The 18,694-nt window shown below is 54.5% G+C and overlaps 1 protein-coding gene across 7 annotated transcripts in view; it reads right to left on the bottom strand.

The window, feature by feature from the left end:
* The window catches only part of PNPLA7 (patatin like domain 7, lysophospholipase), a 70,817-nt gene that overhangs the window by 9,595 nt on the left and 42,528 nt on the right, over positions 1-18,694 (bottom strand). For all 7 annotated transcript variants that reach the window (XM_039461399.2, XM_039461398.2, XM_074394416.1 and 4 more), the window contains 6 exons: positions 18,135-18,204; positions 10,387-10,536; positions 7,889-7,952; positions 7,297-7,465; positions 6,091-6,273; positions 4,886-5,004 (listed from right to left, as the gene is read on the bottom strand). In XM_039461399.2, the coding sequence (XP_039317333.2) occupies positions 4,886-5,004; positions 6,091-6,273; positions 7,297-7,465; positions 7,889-7,952; positions 10,387-10,536; positions 18,135-18,204 (755 nt within the window). The remainder of the gene's footprint in view (positions 1-4,885; positions 5,005-6,090; positions 6,274-7,296; positions 7,466-7,888; positions 7,953-10,386; positions 10,537-18,134; positions 18,205-18,694) is intronic.

Raw genomic sequence — 18,694 nt, 5'->3', positions numbered from 1 at the left:
ACCATCCTGGTCAACATGGTGAAACCCCGTCTCTACTAAAAATACTAAAAATTAGCTGGGCATGGTGGCGTGTGCCTGTAATCCCAGCTACTCAGGAGGCTGAGGCAGGAGAATTGCCTGAACCCAGGAGGCAGAGGTTGCGGTGAGCCGAGATCGCGCCATTGCACTCCAGCCTGGGTAACAAGAGCGAAACTCAGTCTCAAAAAAAAAAAAAAATGTTTTAAACCTTCCAGATAATAGGAAGAGAAGATGAACTTCCCATTTCAACTTATGAAGCCAGCAAACAAATCTTCATACCAAAACCCAGTAAAGATATTTCAAAAAGGGACAATTTCAGTCCAGTCTTACTCAGGTTTGAATAGAATCTAGCAATATATAAACAGGATAACTTTAACACCATGACCAAATGGGTCTATCCCAGGAATACAATATTAGTTTTAATTTGAAAATCAATGTAATTAATGCATTAACAGATTAAAGAAAAAAATACAATCATCTCGATAGAGTCACAAAGACAACCATTCATGACAAAAACTCAGGAAACTGAGAATGAAAAGGAACTTCCTCAGTCTGACCAAGAGCAGCCACAAAAAGCTGATGGACAAGATCACACTCAGTGGTGGGCTGAGCACCTGCTCCCACACCTGGGAACAGGCTTGTGTGTCCACGCCCACCATGTCTAGCCATACTGCACTGGTGGTTCTGACCAGCGCAATAAGGAAAAAGAAAAAGAAATAAGCCGGGCGCAATGGCTCACACCTGTGATCCCAGCACTTTGGAAGGTCGAGGCGGGTGGATCACAAGGTCAGGCGTTCAGGACCATCCTGGACAAGATGGTGAAACCCCATCTCTACTAAAAATATAAAAATTAGCCGGGCATGGTGCGGGGGTAGGGGACGCCTGTAATCCCAGCTACTCGGGAGGTTGCTACAGAGAACCGCTTGAACCCAGGAGGAGGAGGCTGCAGTGGGCTGAGATCGTGCCACTGCACTCCAGCCTGGGCCAAAGAGCGAGACCCTTTCTCAAAACAAACAAACAAACAAAAAGAATTGGTTATAACCGTTTTGTTTGTAATAACCAAGACCAGAAAACCAACCAGGTGTCCATCAACAGGAAGGGGAAAGCAAAGCCTGGTGGATCGTGGAAGGCTGCTTGGCAATGCCACCGCTGAGAGTCGGGGGCACAGACAGACCCCAGACGTGTTCCGGCGCGGTGCATAGTGGCAGACCCGAGTGAGCGTGGGAGGCACAAGCAAGCCCGTGATCAGTGTCCTCACAGGAGCATAGTGCTGCGCTGGAGGAGCACAGGAGTGCTGCGGGAAACGTACTCAGACGTCAGAGACACTGCAGCAGAAAAGAGAAAATGTAAGATGCAGTCGAGAAAAAATCTTCCAGAAAGTGGAACAAAAAGACAGAGATGAAGAATAGGCAAGATAAAACACTAAAAATTAGAAGATCCATCTAAGATGCCCCAAATCTGACTATCAGAAGCTCCAGGAAGGCTGGGCACGGTGGCTCATGCCTGTAATCCCAGCACTTTGGGAGGCTGAGGCAGGAGGATCCTTTGAGCCCAGGAGTTTGAGATTAGCCCGGCAACAAGGTGAAACCGCATCTCTCCATAAAAAAGAAAAAAGAAAAACAACTTAACTCGGTGTGCTGCCTGCACCTTTCATTCCAGCTACTCTGGAGGCTGAGGTGGGAGAATTGCTTGAGCCCAGGAATTTCAGGCTGCAGAGGGCTATGATGCACCACTGCACTCCAGGCTGGGTGACAGAGTGCTGGAGTTTAAAAAAAAAAAAAAAAAAGCTCCAGGAAGAGAGAATACAGAAAAGAGAGAGAGGGGTAAACATTTTTTATTTAGAAAAATTAAAAATTCCCAGAGTTGAAGTCTGAGTTTCCAAATTTGAAAGGACTCACTGGGAATCCAGTGTCAATGGACGCAAAAGGAGCCACATGCAGGCCCATCATCATGCGCCTTCAGAATACCAAGAATGCAGAGTCTCAGGCTAGGCACAGTGGCTCACGCCTGTAATCTCGACACTCTGGGAGGCTAAGTGGGGAGGACTGCTTGAAGCCGGGAGTTGAGGCTATAGTGAGCTTATGATTGCCAGGCTGCATTCCAATCTGGGCAACAAAGCGAAATGCTGTTTATTTTTATTCGTTATTATTATTATTTTTTTTTTGAGACGGAGTTTCACTCTTGTTACCCAGGCTGGAGTGCAATGGTGCGATCTCGGCTCACCGCAACCTCCGCCTCCTGGGTTCAGGCAATTCTCCTGCCTCAGCCTCCTGAGTAGCTGGGATTACAGGCACACGCCACCATGCCCAGCTAATTTTTTGTATTTTTAGTAGAGATGGGGGGGTTTCACCATGTTGACCAGGATGGTCTTGATCTCTCGACCTTGTGATCCACCCGCCTTGGCCTCCCAAAGTGCTGGGATTACAGGCTTGAGCCACTGCACCCGGCTTATTCGTTATTTTTTTAAGAGAGAGAATATCCTACAAGTTTCCAGAAGAAAAAACTGGCCTTGTGAATAAAAATAGCACTAAATTTCTCAACAGCAATACGAAAATCTAAAAAGACAATGGAACCATGCCTTAAAATTCTCAGGGAAAATTATTTCCATCTAGAATTCTATACCTAGCCAAACTATCATTCAGGTATGGAAACAGAGTGAGGACATTTGCTGATATGCATGGTTTTAAAATGTTTACTTCCCCATGAATCTTCTCCTAAGGAAATTTCTAGAGCATACTCCACCAAAATGAGGAATAAGCCAATAAAGAAGAAGACATGAAATTGCAGGAAATGGAACTGAACACAGGAGAGAAACAAAGGTAGTTTCCAGAATGATGGTGATGGAAAATTCCAGTGCAACATCTCAGCAGCATGTCAGAAAGCAACCGGTAGAAATAAGAGGAGGCTAGAGGGCTTTAGGGAGGATGACTCCTGAAGACTGAACAGAGATGAGTGGTATGTCCGAACATACTGAGAGGAGGTTAATTCTTGCCTCAGTGTCTTTGGGTTAATTAATGATACACAGAAAGATGAACAAATGTAACAATTATCAACTCCAAGGAAGACACTTCAATCATCGTATACAACAGGCTGTGACTTAGCTGTGAGTGACACCCACACTGCTGTAATAACATAGACAGTGAGTGCTGGCTAACTAGTGATGGCACCACACTGGGATTCTGGGTGAAAAGGAGGGAGACAGATGCATAGATAGATGAGTGATTGATTGATAGTTAGAAATAGATAGATAGACTCTGACTGCATGTGCTCAAGGGGGTTAAGAAGTCAACAATCTAAAAACTAAGAAAACCAAAAACTTAGCAGAATAGGAATGATTTAGAAATACAGACAAGCGGCCGGGCGCGGTGGCTCAAGCTTGTAATCCCAGCACTTTGGGAGGCCGAGGCGGGTGGATCACAAGGTCGAGAGATCGAGACCATCCTGGTCAATTTGGTGAAACCCCGTCTCTACTAAAAATACAAAAAATTAGCTGGGCATGGTGGCGTGTGCCTGTAATCCCAGCTACTCAGGAGGCGGAGGCAGGAGAATTGCCTGAACCCAGGAGGCGGAGGTTGCAGTGAGCCGAGATCGCGCCATTGCACTCCAGCCTGGGTAACAAGAGCGAAACTCCGTCTCAAAAAAAAAAAAAAAAGAAATACAGACAAGCAGATAGCCCAAAACACTGGAAGCATTTATTTCTAGGATAACTCCGCATGTGGTGCTGGTGGGAGGGCAAAGGACTGCAGGTATGTGCCTTACAGAACCGTATGGCTTCTAATTATTACCTTGATCAAAGCTACGTTGTCATTAGCAATGCTGCTGGTCTGACCTGCAAGCCAGGTGTGGGTCTGGGTTCAACTGCCCCAAGCCCCTGCACTATCCCAGGCTCACAGAAAGAGACCTGGGCCCTGTCCCCAGCCTGGCAACCTGGGGCAAGCCATCAGACTGTTCTAGGCCAATTTCAACGACTTTCAAGAGAAAGTGCAGCAGCAACGAGGTGGAAAGTCCCTCAGACAGAGGATACAGTGGGCACTGTACCACCTGGACCAGGCCCAGGGGCTGACGGGGCCCTGCCCTGGGGCCAGCAGAAGCAGCCTCGAGGCCCTGGGGCTACCTCTGAACTCTTCCCTGGGTGGTGGTGCTGGCACCCATGGGAGATAGGAGGGGCTGCCAGAGAGGCCCCACCGCAGCAGGGCAGCCCCAGCCTGGACCCCCACCCAGGCACACCTCAGTGTCCTCCCTTCCTTTGGGGGCAGCCGTAGGAGGCTCCTCCCTGCCCCGTATGCACACCTGGCTCAGGAGAGGGGCATGCACCTGTCCCACCCTCCTCATGGCTCCAGGGTTCCATCTCTGTTCCAAGCGTATATATTCAAGTTCAGGAGAAGGTGTCTGGTGACAATGCAGGATAGGAGTTATCTGGGTTAAAAACCCCTTAAGAAACTAAGTTTGGGCAGAGCAGATCATTCTTTATCAAGTGTGTGTTAGAGTGACGGAAACTCACCAGACGCCGGGAAAGCCAGGCAAAGGAAAGAGCAGAGGTTTCAGAGGAGGAGACGTGCACGGCCAACAAGCAACCACTTCTAAGCAAAGATGGTCAAAACGAGAGATGTCTCTTTCTACTAAACCGGCCATCATAAAACCAGGGCCACGCCGGTGTCAGTGGGCATACCTCGTGCACTAGGGTATTCGGGGCCTGCTCAGAGGATGGGCTGGGGTGGAGGCTGGGTCTAGACAGACGGCCCGAGGGTCTCCTTGTCTTCAGGTGACACTGCCCTCCGCTTGGCACCCAGCACCTCCCAGCACCTGAGGGGGCGACTGTCACCACACACACGACTGTGAGGACTGCATGGGAAGCAGGGGGACTCACCTTGCTCCCCCTCCCCCGAGCACCAGAGCAATGGCGTTGCCCGTCAGCACCCTTGCCAGGCGGGAGAAGTCTGAGTGCCGGTCCGGGGGCCGCTGGAAGATGCGTTTGTACATCTCCACCTGGGGAAGAGCCATGAGGCAGGGCTGGTGCAGGACCCCACCTTCAGCCCAGACCTCACATTCTGACTTCACTGGGAGGAATTTCCTCCACTTCTGACCCAAACTGACCCCAAATCCTCTCCAGCATGCAGCAGGCCCTGCCTGATAGGACTGACCAGCACCTCAGAGCTTGGGCCGGGCCCCAGAGACAGCTCGGCTACCGGGGGGAGGACGCTGGCAGAGGGCACGTGGGCCACCGAGTGGGGCCAGGTGGGGGCCAGAGAGCACCCTTAGAGTTGTCCTCATGGGAGTCCCCCAATTCTGCAGCAGATGGTGCTTTCAGGGCAGGGGTTCCTGGGCAGAGCTGGGGGCTGTGAAGCACAAGCCTCACCCTCAGGCCCCAGGGCTGCCTGAGGACACCAGAATAAAAAGTCTCAGGATCTTCTGCCCAAAGGAGGAAACAGTGCTGGTCTGAGGACATGCCCATGCGCCTCAGCCCTGAGCATCCCTGACAGGAGGTCCATCCTCCAAGGTTAACTGCCCTTCCCCTGATGTCAGGCCAGTTCTCCAGGGTTCACTGAGCACCCTCAATGTAAGGCTAATCCCCTAAGGTTAACGGAGCCCCCCAGTGTCAGGCCCATCCCCCAAGGTTCACTGAGTCTCCCTGATTCAGGCCCATCCCCCAGGGTTCACTGAGTCCCCCTGATTCAGGCCCATCCCCTAGGGTTCACTGAGTCCCCGGATTCAGGCCCATCCCCCAGGGTTCACTAAGTCCCCCTGATTCACGCCCATCCCCCAGGGTTCACTGAGTCCCCCTGATTCAGGCCCATCCCCCAGGGTTCACTGAGCCCCTCAGCCCCTGATGGCCACCCTGTGCCTGCACCCCACCCTGCTGGCTGCCTCCTAGCTGCAGGGGGGTCACCTTGCCACGGACACAAGAGGCCCAAAGATGAAGGAGACCTGAGTCAGGGTCAAGTTCACAAGCATAGGAAGGGCCCAGGGAGTGCAGGTGTCAGGAAATCAGGTGGGGAATGTGGAGAGCACTTCGGACCTTCGAGGAAATAAACCAGGTGCCACGGGCAGGCAACCTCGCTCTCCCCGCCTCACCAGCTTGGGCAGGCTCCTCCTGGAGAAGACACGGCGCGGGCAGCAGAGGTGCAGATGGCCGGAGCACCAGCTCCGCATGTTGAGCCACTCCACGGTGCGGGCGGGCGCCGGCCCCTCCTCCCTGTGCAAGAGGATCAGCTGCTTCTGGGCGCGCACAGCCGTGCCCTCCAGCATCCGCTCCAGCTGAAAGGCAGAACCCGTGTCCCTGAGCGTGAGCGGAGGGCCGGCACAGCGGGCCTGAGGGCAGGACCCTGGAAGCGGCTCCTGGGTTCTGCAAAGCAACTTGGCTGTGGCCTGTTCTGTTTTGGAGCTGCTGAAACCCTGGGTCAGCTCGCTGTGTGCCGGGCAAGGTCAGCACAGCAGGAAGGAGCGCCCCCTCTTTCTGTTTCTCTAACAAGGCTTCATAAACACATGCAGCAACCTTTTCAAATGAGGTGTTTTGCAAACAAACCCTCACAGGGGAGCATCGCTCACTGCAGAACAGGAACATACATCAGAGAGGAGGAATTTTTAGCTGCCCCAGGATTAGCCCAGGCAGGCTTGTGATGAGAACAGAGCAGGGAGCAGAGGAGGGAGGAAATGCAGGCTGGAGGCAGGAAGCCGGAGAGTGGAACAGGACTGGGCGGCTGTGAGCCGAGGCCTCGTCTGTGGCAACGGCCAGGCAATCAGGTCAGCCATCTGGTGCCATCTGGGAACCTGCAGGCCCAGCCCAGGCCAGGGGCCCTGCTGGCCGGCGTCCTAAAGGGGCCTGCACAAGGCTTTTCCCGTTGGCTGAGGATGCAGGGGCAGAGGGTGAGGCATTCACAAGAGGAAAACTAAGAAGCCAGAAAAAGCAGTGAAGGGAACACGGACGTCGAAACCTAAGTGCTAAGGAGAAAGGCACACTTCAGACGGCGTAAAATAGGGCACTGTTGATGTCAGATGTGAGACCTGGAAAGAGCGCTTCCTGCACACACTGTCAAAGTGCGAAAGGCGGCCAGAGGCTCCAACTTCACAAGAGGCCACGTGGGGCACCTGCCCCACTCTGTTAGAGCCTCCAGGTCATATCGTGACATGTTTTTAAAACATGGGTGGCAGGTATCTGGGTTTTGGCTCTTACTATCTGTCCTTTTCTGAATTCGTGCAATATTTCACTCCAAGGAAAAGAGAAAGAGAAGGTTCTGAAGAGAGGGGTCTCCCAGCCCCACTGGCCCTCCCCACGCTCACCTCACCCACTGTGGGCTCCTGGTCTCCCAGGCCCACGATGAGGATGCAGTCGGCCTGGCGCACACAGCGCTGGGTCCAGGGTGTGAGTGTGCCATCTGCCTGGTAGAGCACGATCCTGTGGGTGTCCTCCTGCTGCCCCAGCCAGCTGGACAGCCGGTATTCATGGACACTGCGGGCCACAGAGGGAGTGCCTCACTGCCCCACAGGGTCCTGGCACTCTCTTAGCACGTGACCCTCGTGGAAAGAGGCAGCAGAGGCCGGAACCAGCCACTGTCCACCCACCCGCCCCCCTAGTTTGCAGCAAGTCATTCAGGGCCTGGGGCTCGCTGCGCGGCAGGTGGGGGAGGGTGACACCCGGGGCTGCTCAGGCAGGAAGCGGGGGTTGGGGTCCCCTGAGAGGCCTAACAGTGCCCAGCAGGTCAGTGCTGCCTAGTGTGTCCAGTGAAGGGATTCACATCATCAGCCCTCACACCAAGGTGTGCTGGATGAGGAGCACGCTGCAGTACGGATGCTGGGCATGGACACAGTGAGGACACATCCAGGGCCACACTGGGCCGGCTGCGAGGAGGGAGCTGGGGCCGGCGGCACTCACCTGTCCAGGGCAGCGGGGCCGAGGCGTTGTTTTATGTTGTCACTGGTCAGCAGCAGGGTTGGGCCTGAAAACACCACCACCAGTAATGGAACCCACCCAGGCAGCCCAGCTCCAAGGCCAAGAGTCCACTCCCCATCCCCAGGGCAGGCAAGGCAGTGGGAGTCCACTCCCTGTCCCCAGGGACAGGCAAGGCAGTGAGAGTCCACTCCCTGTTCCCAGGGCAGGCAAGGCAGTGAGAGTCCATGCCCCGTCCCCAGGGACAACCAAGGCAGTGAGAGTCCACTCTCTGTCCCCAGGGCAGGGAAGGCAGTGAGAGTCCACTCCCCGTCCCCAGGGCAGGCAAGGCAGTGAGACTCCACTCTCTGTCCCGAAGTCCTGCTCCCCTGAGCACAACTCTTCACCTGACGGTGGGGAAGGGCCTGTGGCCTGATGCTACCTCCCCTCTGCCCTGAAGGAGGCGGCAGCCCTCTCTGAACCTCGGTCTCCTCCAGCACGAGGGGCAGCGGAATCTCTGTGTCCGTGCCGTGTGTGCAGGCAGGGAAGACAGGGCAATGGGAGAGAACATAATTTCACAAATCCAGATATCGAGGTACCAGATGCCAAGAGGCCAAGGTCCCCAACGTGGAGACACCAAGTCTTCCACACAGGCACGGCGGTCAGGACCCTTCTCGACCAGTGGTACCAGAGCCAGCCCTGGCATCACAGCCACCGGGGGCTCCGGGAAGACGCTGAGATGAGGGGCTCAGTCTGAGGAGGTGCTGCTGGGCAGTGCCAGGCTCTGGGAAAGGTCCCAGAGCCTGATGTGCAGGAAGAGGGAAGGTCTCATTCTAATTAAAAGCTGTGAGGAGAGATCGCTGTGTCCGGGGCCTTGCCGTAACCGGCACACGAAATAAGCGCTCCTTTTACAACTGAAATGGCCCCTGGGCCCGAGGCACAACTCTGAGCTCAAAATCCAGCCCAGTGCTGGTGGGATGTGGGGCAGCCAGAACCTGCTCACTGCTGGTGGGAGCGCAGCCTGGCAGCTCCACCCAACACAGTCTGCAGATTCCATGAAGCCCTTATTAAAATCCTAATGGCTTTTTTGTTTTTTTGAGACAGAGTCTCACTCTGTCGCCCAGGCTGGAGTGCAATCGGGCTATCTCGGCTCACTGCAACCTCCACCTCCCAGGTTCAAGCGATTCTCCTGCCTCAGCCTCCCAAGTAGCTGGGATTACAGGTGTGCACCACCACACCTGGCTAATTTTTGGTATTTTTAGTAGAGACTGGTCTTGAACTCCTGACCTCAGGTGATCTGCCTGCCTCGGGTTCCCAAAGTGTTGGGATTATGGGCATGAGTCACTGTGTGCAGCCGAGAATAACTAGGCTGGGCACAGTGGCTCATACCTGTAATCCCAGCACTTTAGGAGGCTGAGGCGGGCAGATCATGAGGTCAAGAGATCGAGACCAGCCTGGCCAACATGGGAAAACCCCGTCTCTACTAAAAATAAAAAAATTAGCTGGATGTGGTGGCATGTGCCTGCACTCCCAGCTACTTGGGAGGCTGAGGCAGGAGAATCGCTTGAACCCTGGAGGCGGGTTGCAGTAAGCCAAGATGGCAACACTGCACTCCAGCCTGGGTGACAAGAGCAAAACTTGGTCTCAAAAAAATAATAATATTAATAAATAAATAAAAGCCATTCTCAAAACAAAATTTTAAGACACATAAGGCACTGATGGCCTTGTCTGATGGTCCTGACTATTTTTTTTTTTTTTTTTTTTTTTTTTTTGAGAAGGAGTTTCGCTCTTGTTACCCAGACTGGAGTGCAATGGCGCGATCCCGGCTCACCGCAACCTCCGCCTCCTGGGTTCAGGCAATTCTCCTGCCTCAGCCTCCTGAGTAGCTTGGATTACAGGCATATGCCACCATGCCCAGCTACTTTTTTGTATTTTTAGTAGAGACGGGGTTTCACCATGTTGACCAGGATGGTCTCGATCTCTGGTCCTGACTATTGTTTCATGACACATATTTCCAGTGTATGCAGAAAACCTTATTTCCAGTGACATCACTCAGAATGTTCCAAGTGCATCCAGGAATTCCAAGTATTCCAGGAGTTTGGAAACACTACCCAATGCTGAGCCTGGCCACCCACTGCAGCGTCCCCTCAAAGACGGCGGGCAGCCGGCACGTGCCCTCCAGCAGGCCTAGAACCCAAAGACAGGCTGAGGGTCTGCCTGGAGGGATCTGCTACAGTCATCTGGGGTACTCTCGGCACCTCAGCGTGGTGGTACGTGGCACGTGGTGGGAGGCCAGGGTCATACAACACACTCCTCCTAACAGCAAGCACAGGCCCTCAGGCCTGACAGTCCAGAAGGTGTGGGCTCCACACACGTCCCCTGGGACCTGAGCTGACCCCCAGCAGCTGGTGTGGATGAGCCACGTTTCCGGTCCTAGGGTCAACCTGGAGGACTGTGCGGGCAGGTGGAGGAGGCTGGCTGGAGGCCAGGAGGTCCAGGCTTACCGATGGCGCCGAGGGCGTGCTCCAGCTCCAGGGCGAAGGTGGTGAGAGGCACGTCCTCTGACACGGGCATCACTGCCACCGTGGACAGGTTGACAGCCGAGTTCCCCGAGTCCCACTTGCTGCCTGCCGTGGGGAGCCCAAACTGGTGGCCTGTGGAGCAAAGGACCCGTGTCAGCTGGGACAGCCCAGACGCTCGCAGATGCTTCCAGACACAATGTGGCCCCTCAGGCTGCCCAGAAGCAATGCGGCAGCACCAGAGGCTGCCTCGACATCAGGTCTCTCCATTCTCGGGCTGCCCGGGCCTCACACCTCCCCATCCTTGGGCCGCCCGGGCCTCACGCCTCCCCATCCTCAGGCTGCCTGCGCCTCACGCCTCCCCATCCGCAGGCTGCCTGCGCCTCACGCCTCCCCATCCTCAGCCGGCCTGGACCTCACGCCTCCCCATCCTCGGGCCGCCCGGGCCTCAGGACTCCCCATCCTCGGGTGGCCCCCGCCTCATGCCTCCCCATCCTCGGGCCTCCTGTGCCTCACGCCTCCCCAGCCCTCAGAGGCTATATTGGTCTCACGCCTCCCCAGCTCTTCCTGATGAGCTGCCAGGCCACACCTGTGGGCACGCCCAGGTCCCACACAGCAGGCCGGACACGCACTGGCCCGGGCCCAGGCCCAGGGAGTGGATTTGTCCTGACCCACTGAAGAGAGTGATTCAGGGAGCGACTGAAAAGAATGTGAGGATTGGAATAAACTATTAACATACTCTCCAGATGAGAGGACTCATCCTCCGAACCAACCCCTCGTAGGGTTTTGCCACCACTCACTCTAGGAGCACTAAACAATACCATGGTCTAGAGATCAACAGGCCAGTTTCTCTTGTCTGTTATCTGCAGGGAATTCCAGAAACCAAGGGAGCACAGCATAGCTGTGGAAAGCCTGGGCCGGGCCCTGGAACCCCCACAGACCCAAGTGAGGCGCTCAGGGCAGTCTGGGCTTTCCTCTCCCTAAAACCAGGGCCTCCAGGGCCTTCCAAGGTGCCCACCCAAACAGGCAGACCCCTCTCCCCAGCCCCCACGTGGGCCAAAGGACTCCTCGGCCAGCACAGTAGCACATCAATTGACCAGGGGGTCTGTGAGCTTGAGTCCCGCAGAGGGTCCCAGGCCCTTGTTACTAGACGGCGCCTGGCTGGTGGCATCTCTGCTTCCACAGAAGAGGTTGAGGGGACAGCCTCACTGCTCCCCAGGCCACTGCGCCACCAGCCATACTCCTGCCCACACGGGGTCTTCTGCATTCCAGGTGCCGTGGGCACTCCTCTGCAGCTCCCACAGCCCAGCCCTACCACAGGCTGTCCCCTGGCCTGTACCTCCTGTCCCCAATGAGGTGGCTTCCAAAATCCACCAGACACGGCAGGTCCTGATTAGCCAAGATCAGAGTAAGGGGACGCAGCGTGGTCAGGGAAGAGGCCAGGAGGGCAAACCTGGGTGCACAGAACCAAGTGAGGCCTTCAGGGCCATTCCCTGAAGCTCCCAGGAGGCACACGGCGGGTGCCAAGGCAGCCCTGTGGGTAAGACCCCGCGAACAGGAAACCTGGCTCACAGAACAAGCACACAGCCGCCAGTGGGAAAGAACAGGCACAAGTCGTGGGCTCACGGGGAACAGCTGATGATGTGCTGCTGAGCAGGAAAGCTGTAGAGTGGTTGATGAGTACGACTCCATCATTAAATAAATATTCAGTGCCTCCCCAAACAAAGGCGCCTGTACCTGTGTGCAGGCAGAAACACAGAAATGACGCTGCCCAGCCGACATCCCAAATACGTGTCCCTGGATCCTCCCTCTGGACTTGGTCCCCACCTCCAGCCCCAGGCAGGCTTCTACAGGCCCGCCAGCACCACGCCAGTCCCCGCCCTCAGTCAAACTGATCACCGAGAGCCCTGGGCCTCCACCGCCCAGGCTTGGGGTGGCTTCAGCTGCCTGCTTGAGAGGAGGCTCTGTGCACAGTGTCCAGAGCTGACCGTCAACGCCCACGTCTGCCAGGAGCCTTTTCTGTTCAAAGCCCCGGTGCTCCTCCCCTTCAGAACAAGCCAAAGTCTGAGTCCCTAAGAGCTGCTGTGACCTCCACACCACACAGCTCTCCCGCTGGCCTCACAGATCCTGATCTCAGGGAGGGTTTTCCCCACCACTTGCATGCTCCTGCCCCTCCCCACCCTCTTCTGAGCCGTTTCTCTTGCTTTCTTGGTCTCATTTTGTCCCAACCCCAACTTGACTGCAGCTCTAGGAAGGGCTCTTCCCTGACTCACTTCCTGAGCACAGTGCCAGCTTCTGACGGGGGCCCAGTGCATGGCCAGCCCCAGCAGGTGACCCAGGGATGGAGGGTTGGGTGCTGCACTGCAGCTGCCCAGGGCCCACGTTCCTGTGCCCACCTCTGCCAGGAGGCTGCAAAACCCAGTCAGAGAATCCCCAGCTGCTCACAGAGCACACCCAGCTTCTGCCAAGGGCTGTGACCCAGCAGCGCTGGCGATGTGCACAGGCGTCCACACGGAGCCCTGGTGGGGATAAGTGCTTGCAGCAAGGAGCGGCCTGAGGCGCAGGCCTGGAGCGTGGGCTGGCCGTGTGTCACCATGGGGCTCGTAGACCCCTGGAGGAGACCCCAGTCTTAGAGTAAATACCCGAACCAGTGGCCCCAGAAGAGAACCCTGCCTGACATGTGTGCAGCTGTGTCTACAGGGAAAGATCCAGGGCACTGGGGCCTCAGCCCCATTGAGCAGCTGTAAGAGGGGGCACCCACGTGCTCATCTCTTACCTTTGGGGCTCTTAGTCTTTGTGATAAAACTTCACAATGACAGACAAGAAAATGAAGCAAAATAAAACCCCACCAACTATCCACCCCTGACCAGTAAATACCCCAACAACTGTCCACCCCGGACCAGTAAACACCCCAACAACTGTCCACCCCTGACCAGCAGACACCCCACCAACTGTCCACTCACTGACTAGCAAACATCCCCCCCAACTGTCCACCCCTGACCAGCAGACACCCCCCCAACTGTCCACCCCTGACCAGCAGACACCCCACCAACTGTCTACCCCTGACCAGCGGACACCCCCCCAACTCTCCACTCACTGACCAGCGAACACCCCACCAACTGTCCACCCCTGACCAGCTAACACCCCACCAGCTGTTCACCCATGACCAGCAGACACCCCAACTGTCCACCCCGACCAGCGAACATCCCCCCAAATGTCCACTCACTGACCAGCGAACACCCCCCCAACTGTCCACCCGACCAGCAAACACCCCACCAGCTGTCCACCCCTGACCAGCAGACACCCCCCCAGCTGTCCACCCCTGACCAGCAGACACCCCACCAGCTGCCCACCCCTGACCAGCAGACACCCCACCAGCTGTCCACCCCTGACCAGCAGACACCCCCACAACTGTCCACCCCTGAACAGCAGACACCCCACCAACTGTCCCCCCCGACCAGTAAACACCCCACCAACTGTCCCCCTGACCAGTAAACACCCCACCAGCTGTCTACTCACTGACCAGTGAACACCCCACACCAACTGTCCACTCACTGACCAGTGAACACCCCACCAACTGTCCCCCCCGACCAGTAAACACCCCATCAGCTGTCCAGTCACTGGCCAATGAACACCCCACCAGCTGTCACCCCCTGCAGAGAAAGCAGAGGCCCCTCTCTGCCAACTGGAGGTTGGAGATCATTCCAATCTCCAAATGAAGACCCAGCCTGTGCCAGGGTCAGGTGTGCGGCCCTGAGAGCTGCAGATGGCGCAGAATGCAGCCTTCACACTGGCCTTGGGCAGGACCCAGCAGGTAGACCAGGGTCAGTTCACATTCAAACCACACTCCACAAACATCGGCCAGGACATGCCCTGTGAACACAAGCACACTGACAATGAAAACTGAAGACTTAAATGGGAACCAGAGTCTCAGAGCCTAACACATCAGGACACAAAAGCCACAGTGACCAGGTGTGCCAAGAGCAAGGCGAATCTGAACCAGAACAACAGAAACCACCCACAGATAAAAGTGACCATGTGTCACTGACAGAAGTATTTCTCGCCGGGCGCGGTGGCTCAAGCCTGTAATCCCAGCACTTGGGAGGCCGAGACGGGTGGATCACAAGGTCAAGAGGATCGAGACCATCCTGGTCAACATGGTGAAACCCCGTCTCTACTTAAAATACAAAAAATCAGCTGGGCATGGTGGCACATGCCTGTAATCCTAGCTACTCAGGAGGCTGAGGCAGGAGAATTGCCTGAACCCAGGAGGCGGAGGTTGCGGTGAGCCGAGATCGTGCCATTGCACTCCAGCCTGGGTAACAAGAGTGAAACTCCGTCTCAAAAAAAAAAAAAAAAAGGAAGTATTTCTCCAGGACAATAAAGCCGTTATCATTACCAGCTACAACCAGCAATTCCCGAACACTCCCAAAACAAAGACAAAGAGAGAATATCTTAGCAAAGAAACAGGAGGCATACAGAAAAACCAAAACACGAAGACAGCATTTTTTAAGACTCTCTCACAGGCCTCAAAGCAGAATCGAGATGACAAAAAGCCAAAGATCCTGAAGACAGATCAAAAATAAACAACTCCATCTTAACATCAGAGAGAGAAAAAGAGACTTAAAAAATGAACAGTGGCCGGACGCGGTGGCTCAAGCCTGTAATCCCAGCACTTTGGGAGGCCGAGGCGGGTGGATCACGAGGTCGAGAGAGTGAGACCATCGTGGTCAATATGGTGAAACCCCGTCTCTACTAAAAATACAAAAAATTAGCTGGGCATGGTGGTGCGTGCCTGTAATCCCAGCTACTCAGGAGGCTGAGGCAGGAGAATTGCTTGAACCCAGGAGGCAGAGGTTGCGGTGAGCCGAAATCGCGCCATTGCACTCCAGCCTGGGTAACAAGAGCTAAACTCCATCTCAAAAAAAAAAAAAAAAAAAAATGAACAGTGCCCCAGAGACCTTTTGGGGACAGGCGCAAGGTCTAACATTCGTGCCATTGTATTTCCAGAAGAGGTGGAGGAGTATAAGGTTGAAAGAATTATTTAAGGAAATAAAGACTGAACACTTCCAAAATTTGTTCAAAGTTATAAATCTACAGGTCCAAGACAAAGAACCCCCAAACAGGATTTTGGGGTAAGCATTCACGCTCAGACATGTCCAAATCGCATTTCTGAAAACTAAAGACAGAGAAAAGAATCTTTCTCTGCATGTTTGTTTTGAGCAGGGTCTTGCTTTGCTGCCCAGGCTGGACTGCAGTGGCACAACCGTGGCTCGCTGTGACCTCCAACTCCGGGGCTCAAAAGATCTTCCCACCTCTGCCCCCTGAGTAGCTAGGACTATAGATGTGTGATACCAAGCCTCGATAATTTTTTAAATTTTATTCATAGAGATAGCGTCTCACTATGTTGCCCAGGCTGGATTCAAACTTCTAGGCTCAAATAATCCTCCTGTCTCAGCCTCCCAAAGTGCCTGGATGAGGTGTGAATCACTATACCAAGTCAGAAAAGTCTTGAACACAGGTAGAGAGAAACGATGTGTTACCTACTAGAGAACATCTGAATACCTGGATCTTTCATTAGAAGCAACAGAGGCCGTGAGGAAGTGGCACAAAGTTTTTAAAGTGCTGAAATACTTTGTATTTCTGCCAAACCAGAATTATACATCCAGCAAAAGCACCCTTCATGACGAGGGCAATGCAGAGACATTCTAAGATGAGGGAGAAAGCAAGAGGAACTGTGGCTATCACACCTGCTCTGAAAGAACCACCAACCACGATTCTTCACCAGCAGGACCACGACCCCAGAAGGAAACGTGAGATATCACAAACGAACCAGCAGAAGGAACGGCGACTCTCTGGGTAAACATCACAGACTATTCTCCTTTTAAGTTTTAAAAATTAGGTTGGATGGCTCAAAGTGAAAGTCATAGCCCTGTTTTTAGGGAGGGTGGGGTTCAGTGCACACAGAGGTAATAGGACAACCATGTCATACAGGGGAAGGATGACGTGGCCGGACAGTGGTGAGGTCTCCACATTCCACCTAAAGTCATGAAATGTTGCTGTCAGTAAACAAGGGTAAGTTAGGTATGGATACTGTAATCGCTGGAGTAACCACTGAAAATACCATGTGAAGAGACATCATGGATGCCACAGCTGATAGTAATAATGGAATACTCAAAAAAGTTCAAGTAACCTAAAAGAAGACAGAAAGCTGGGCACAGAGGCTCACGGCTGCACTCCCGGAGACTCAGGAGGCTGGGGAGGGTCACTTGAGCCCAGGAGTCAGAGGCTGCACCTGTGACTGGTCACCGCACTCCAACCTGGACAAATAGTGAGACCCCATCTCCAAAATAAAAAGACAGAAAAGAGAAAATACAGTAGTGTTTAACAATGGTGGGGGCTGTGAGAACAGAAAAAAACAATCAAGTGGAAGGCGTAAATCCCAACAAAATAATTACACTAAGTATCTATGGTCTAAACACACAAAAGATAAAGATTGTCAGTAGGGATGAAAAATACGTGATCCAACCAGACACGTTCTGCAAGACACTCACTTTGGAATTCACGGTGCAGCTAAGCGGAGAGTGAAGTTACATTACGTGTTAGACAGTAACCCCCCAAAATTCACATCTACCCAGAACCTGAAAATGTGACCCTACTTGGAAACGGTTTTGCAGAAGGACTCAGATGAAGATGGGGTCACCCTAGAGAGGGGTCACACTTCGTTGACTCTGTGTGGCCTTCTGTGCATCCATCCACCCCCTGGACAGACGTCCGTTCAGTGCTGTGCACGCGTCACTGTGTGAACACGGGCGCACACTCCTGCTCCCAGACAGTTCACACGCCAGTGCCGGAGGCAGGCAACAGGTCGTGCAATGTGTCAGGGGTGACAGGCGCAGAGGAGAAAAAGGAAGCACTCGGCATGCTGGGCTGGGACCACAGGCGTGTGCTGCCACGCACACAGGCCAGGGAGGCTGTGCTGAGACGGAGACGCAGGACACCCAGGAGCAGCCAGGCTCTCCTGAGGGCTCCAGGCAGACAGCAGCAGTCACAGAGGCAGGAGGCAGGAGAGTCTCGAGTCAAATGCTGTCTGCCAGAGATCAACGGTCAACGTTAGGGTTCTCAAGTATGTGGGACCCAGTGAAGGAGGGTGGCCTGAGAGCTAACAGTAGCCCTGGAAAAGAGTGCACCTCAGAACTAGGAAAGGATGAATATGCTGGAGCAGGAAAAACTAACTTCCCAACACTAGAATGGTCTCATCATTCTTCCATGCTCAGCACAGGACAGAGAGCACTCTCCACAGGGCACCGACTGAGCTCTGTTCCACCAATATCATTTCTCAGAGGTTTCACCCTGTTTCCTTTTTCTCAATCAGCTGACAAAAATAGGAGGGAAATATACCACATTCATCTTTTCACATATAGTAGAGACTTCCTCCACTGCCCACACTGAGACACAGTTTTACAAAATTATTAGGCTGGGATGGGCGGGACTCTGAGGTGCGTGGGACCATGGGTGGGCACGGCTCCAGCACAGGGCAAGGCCATGGGCTGTGTAGTGGGGCCCCAGGATAGGGTGGGGGGCCCATGAGCTGGGTGGGTAGAGCTCCAGGACACAGCAGGGCCATGGGTTAGGTGTGGTTCCGGGATGGGGCGGGGCTAAGGGCTGGGAGGGTGGGGCTCCGGGACAGGGTGGGGCTCCCAGGGGGCTCTGGGTTGGGGAAGGTGACCCACCTGTCACAGGTCCCTGCTGGAGGCTGCCCAGGATCTTCTCACCCAAGAGATGAATCAGCCGAGTCACCACCTGCAGGCAGACAGAGGAGCTGAGAGCCACACATTTTAAACAGAGAAACGTGGGGAAGCGAAGAATGATGCTCAACAACAGTGAGACTCCAAATGGCACTGGATCTGCTTTTCAAACCCTTCAAGAACTGGGTTGAAGGGCCTGTGGCTGTCCTTGCAGCCTTCATGATGCCCAGGTAAGCCTTTCCAGTTGCCAGGGCAGCAGGTACAAGGGGCATGTCCCCTGTGACCCCGAGCCCAGACCATCCTCTTGCTCTCACTTCAGGGCAGGCGGATAACTCCAGGGGAAGCCACCCCCAACCCTGAAGGCAGGACAAGGGCAGGCTAGTGGGGCTTCTCTGGAACTGAGGCCTCATTGTGGTCACAGCTCCTGGGTGCACAGCCCCCCTTCAGGGCACGGCCACGGACCATTCGTCCCGACTGGACCAGACAGTCCCTACCCCAGGGGTCACTGGCCTGAAGGGGGAGGGAGTCACTGCCCAGAGGCTGAC

The sequence above is a fragment of the Saimiri boliviensis genome, chromosome 2 (assembly GCF_048565385.1).
Source record: "Saimiri boliviensis isolate mSaiBol1 chromosome 2, mSaiBol1.pri, whole genome shotgun sequence".
Lineage (NCBI taxonomy): Eukaryota > Metazoa > Chordata > Mammalia > Primates > Cebidae > Saimiri > Saimiri boliviensis.
The sequence above is the reverse complement of the archived record's forward strand: the minus strand, read 5'-3'. Positions and strand labels throughout refer to the sequence as shown.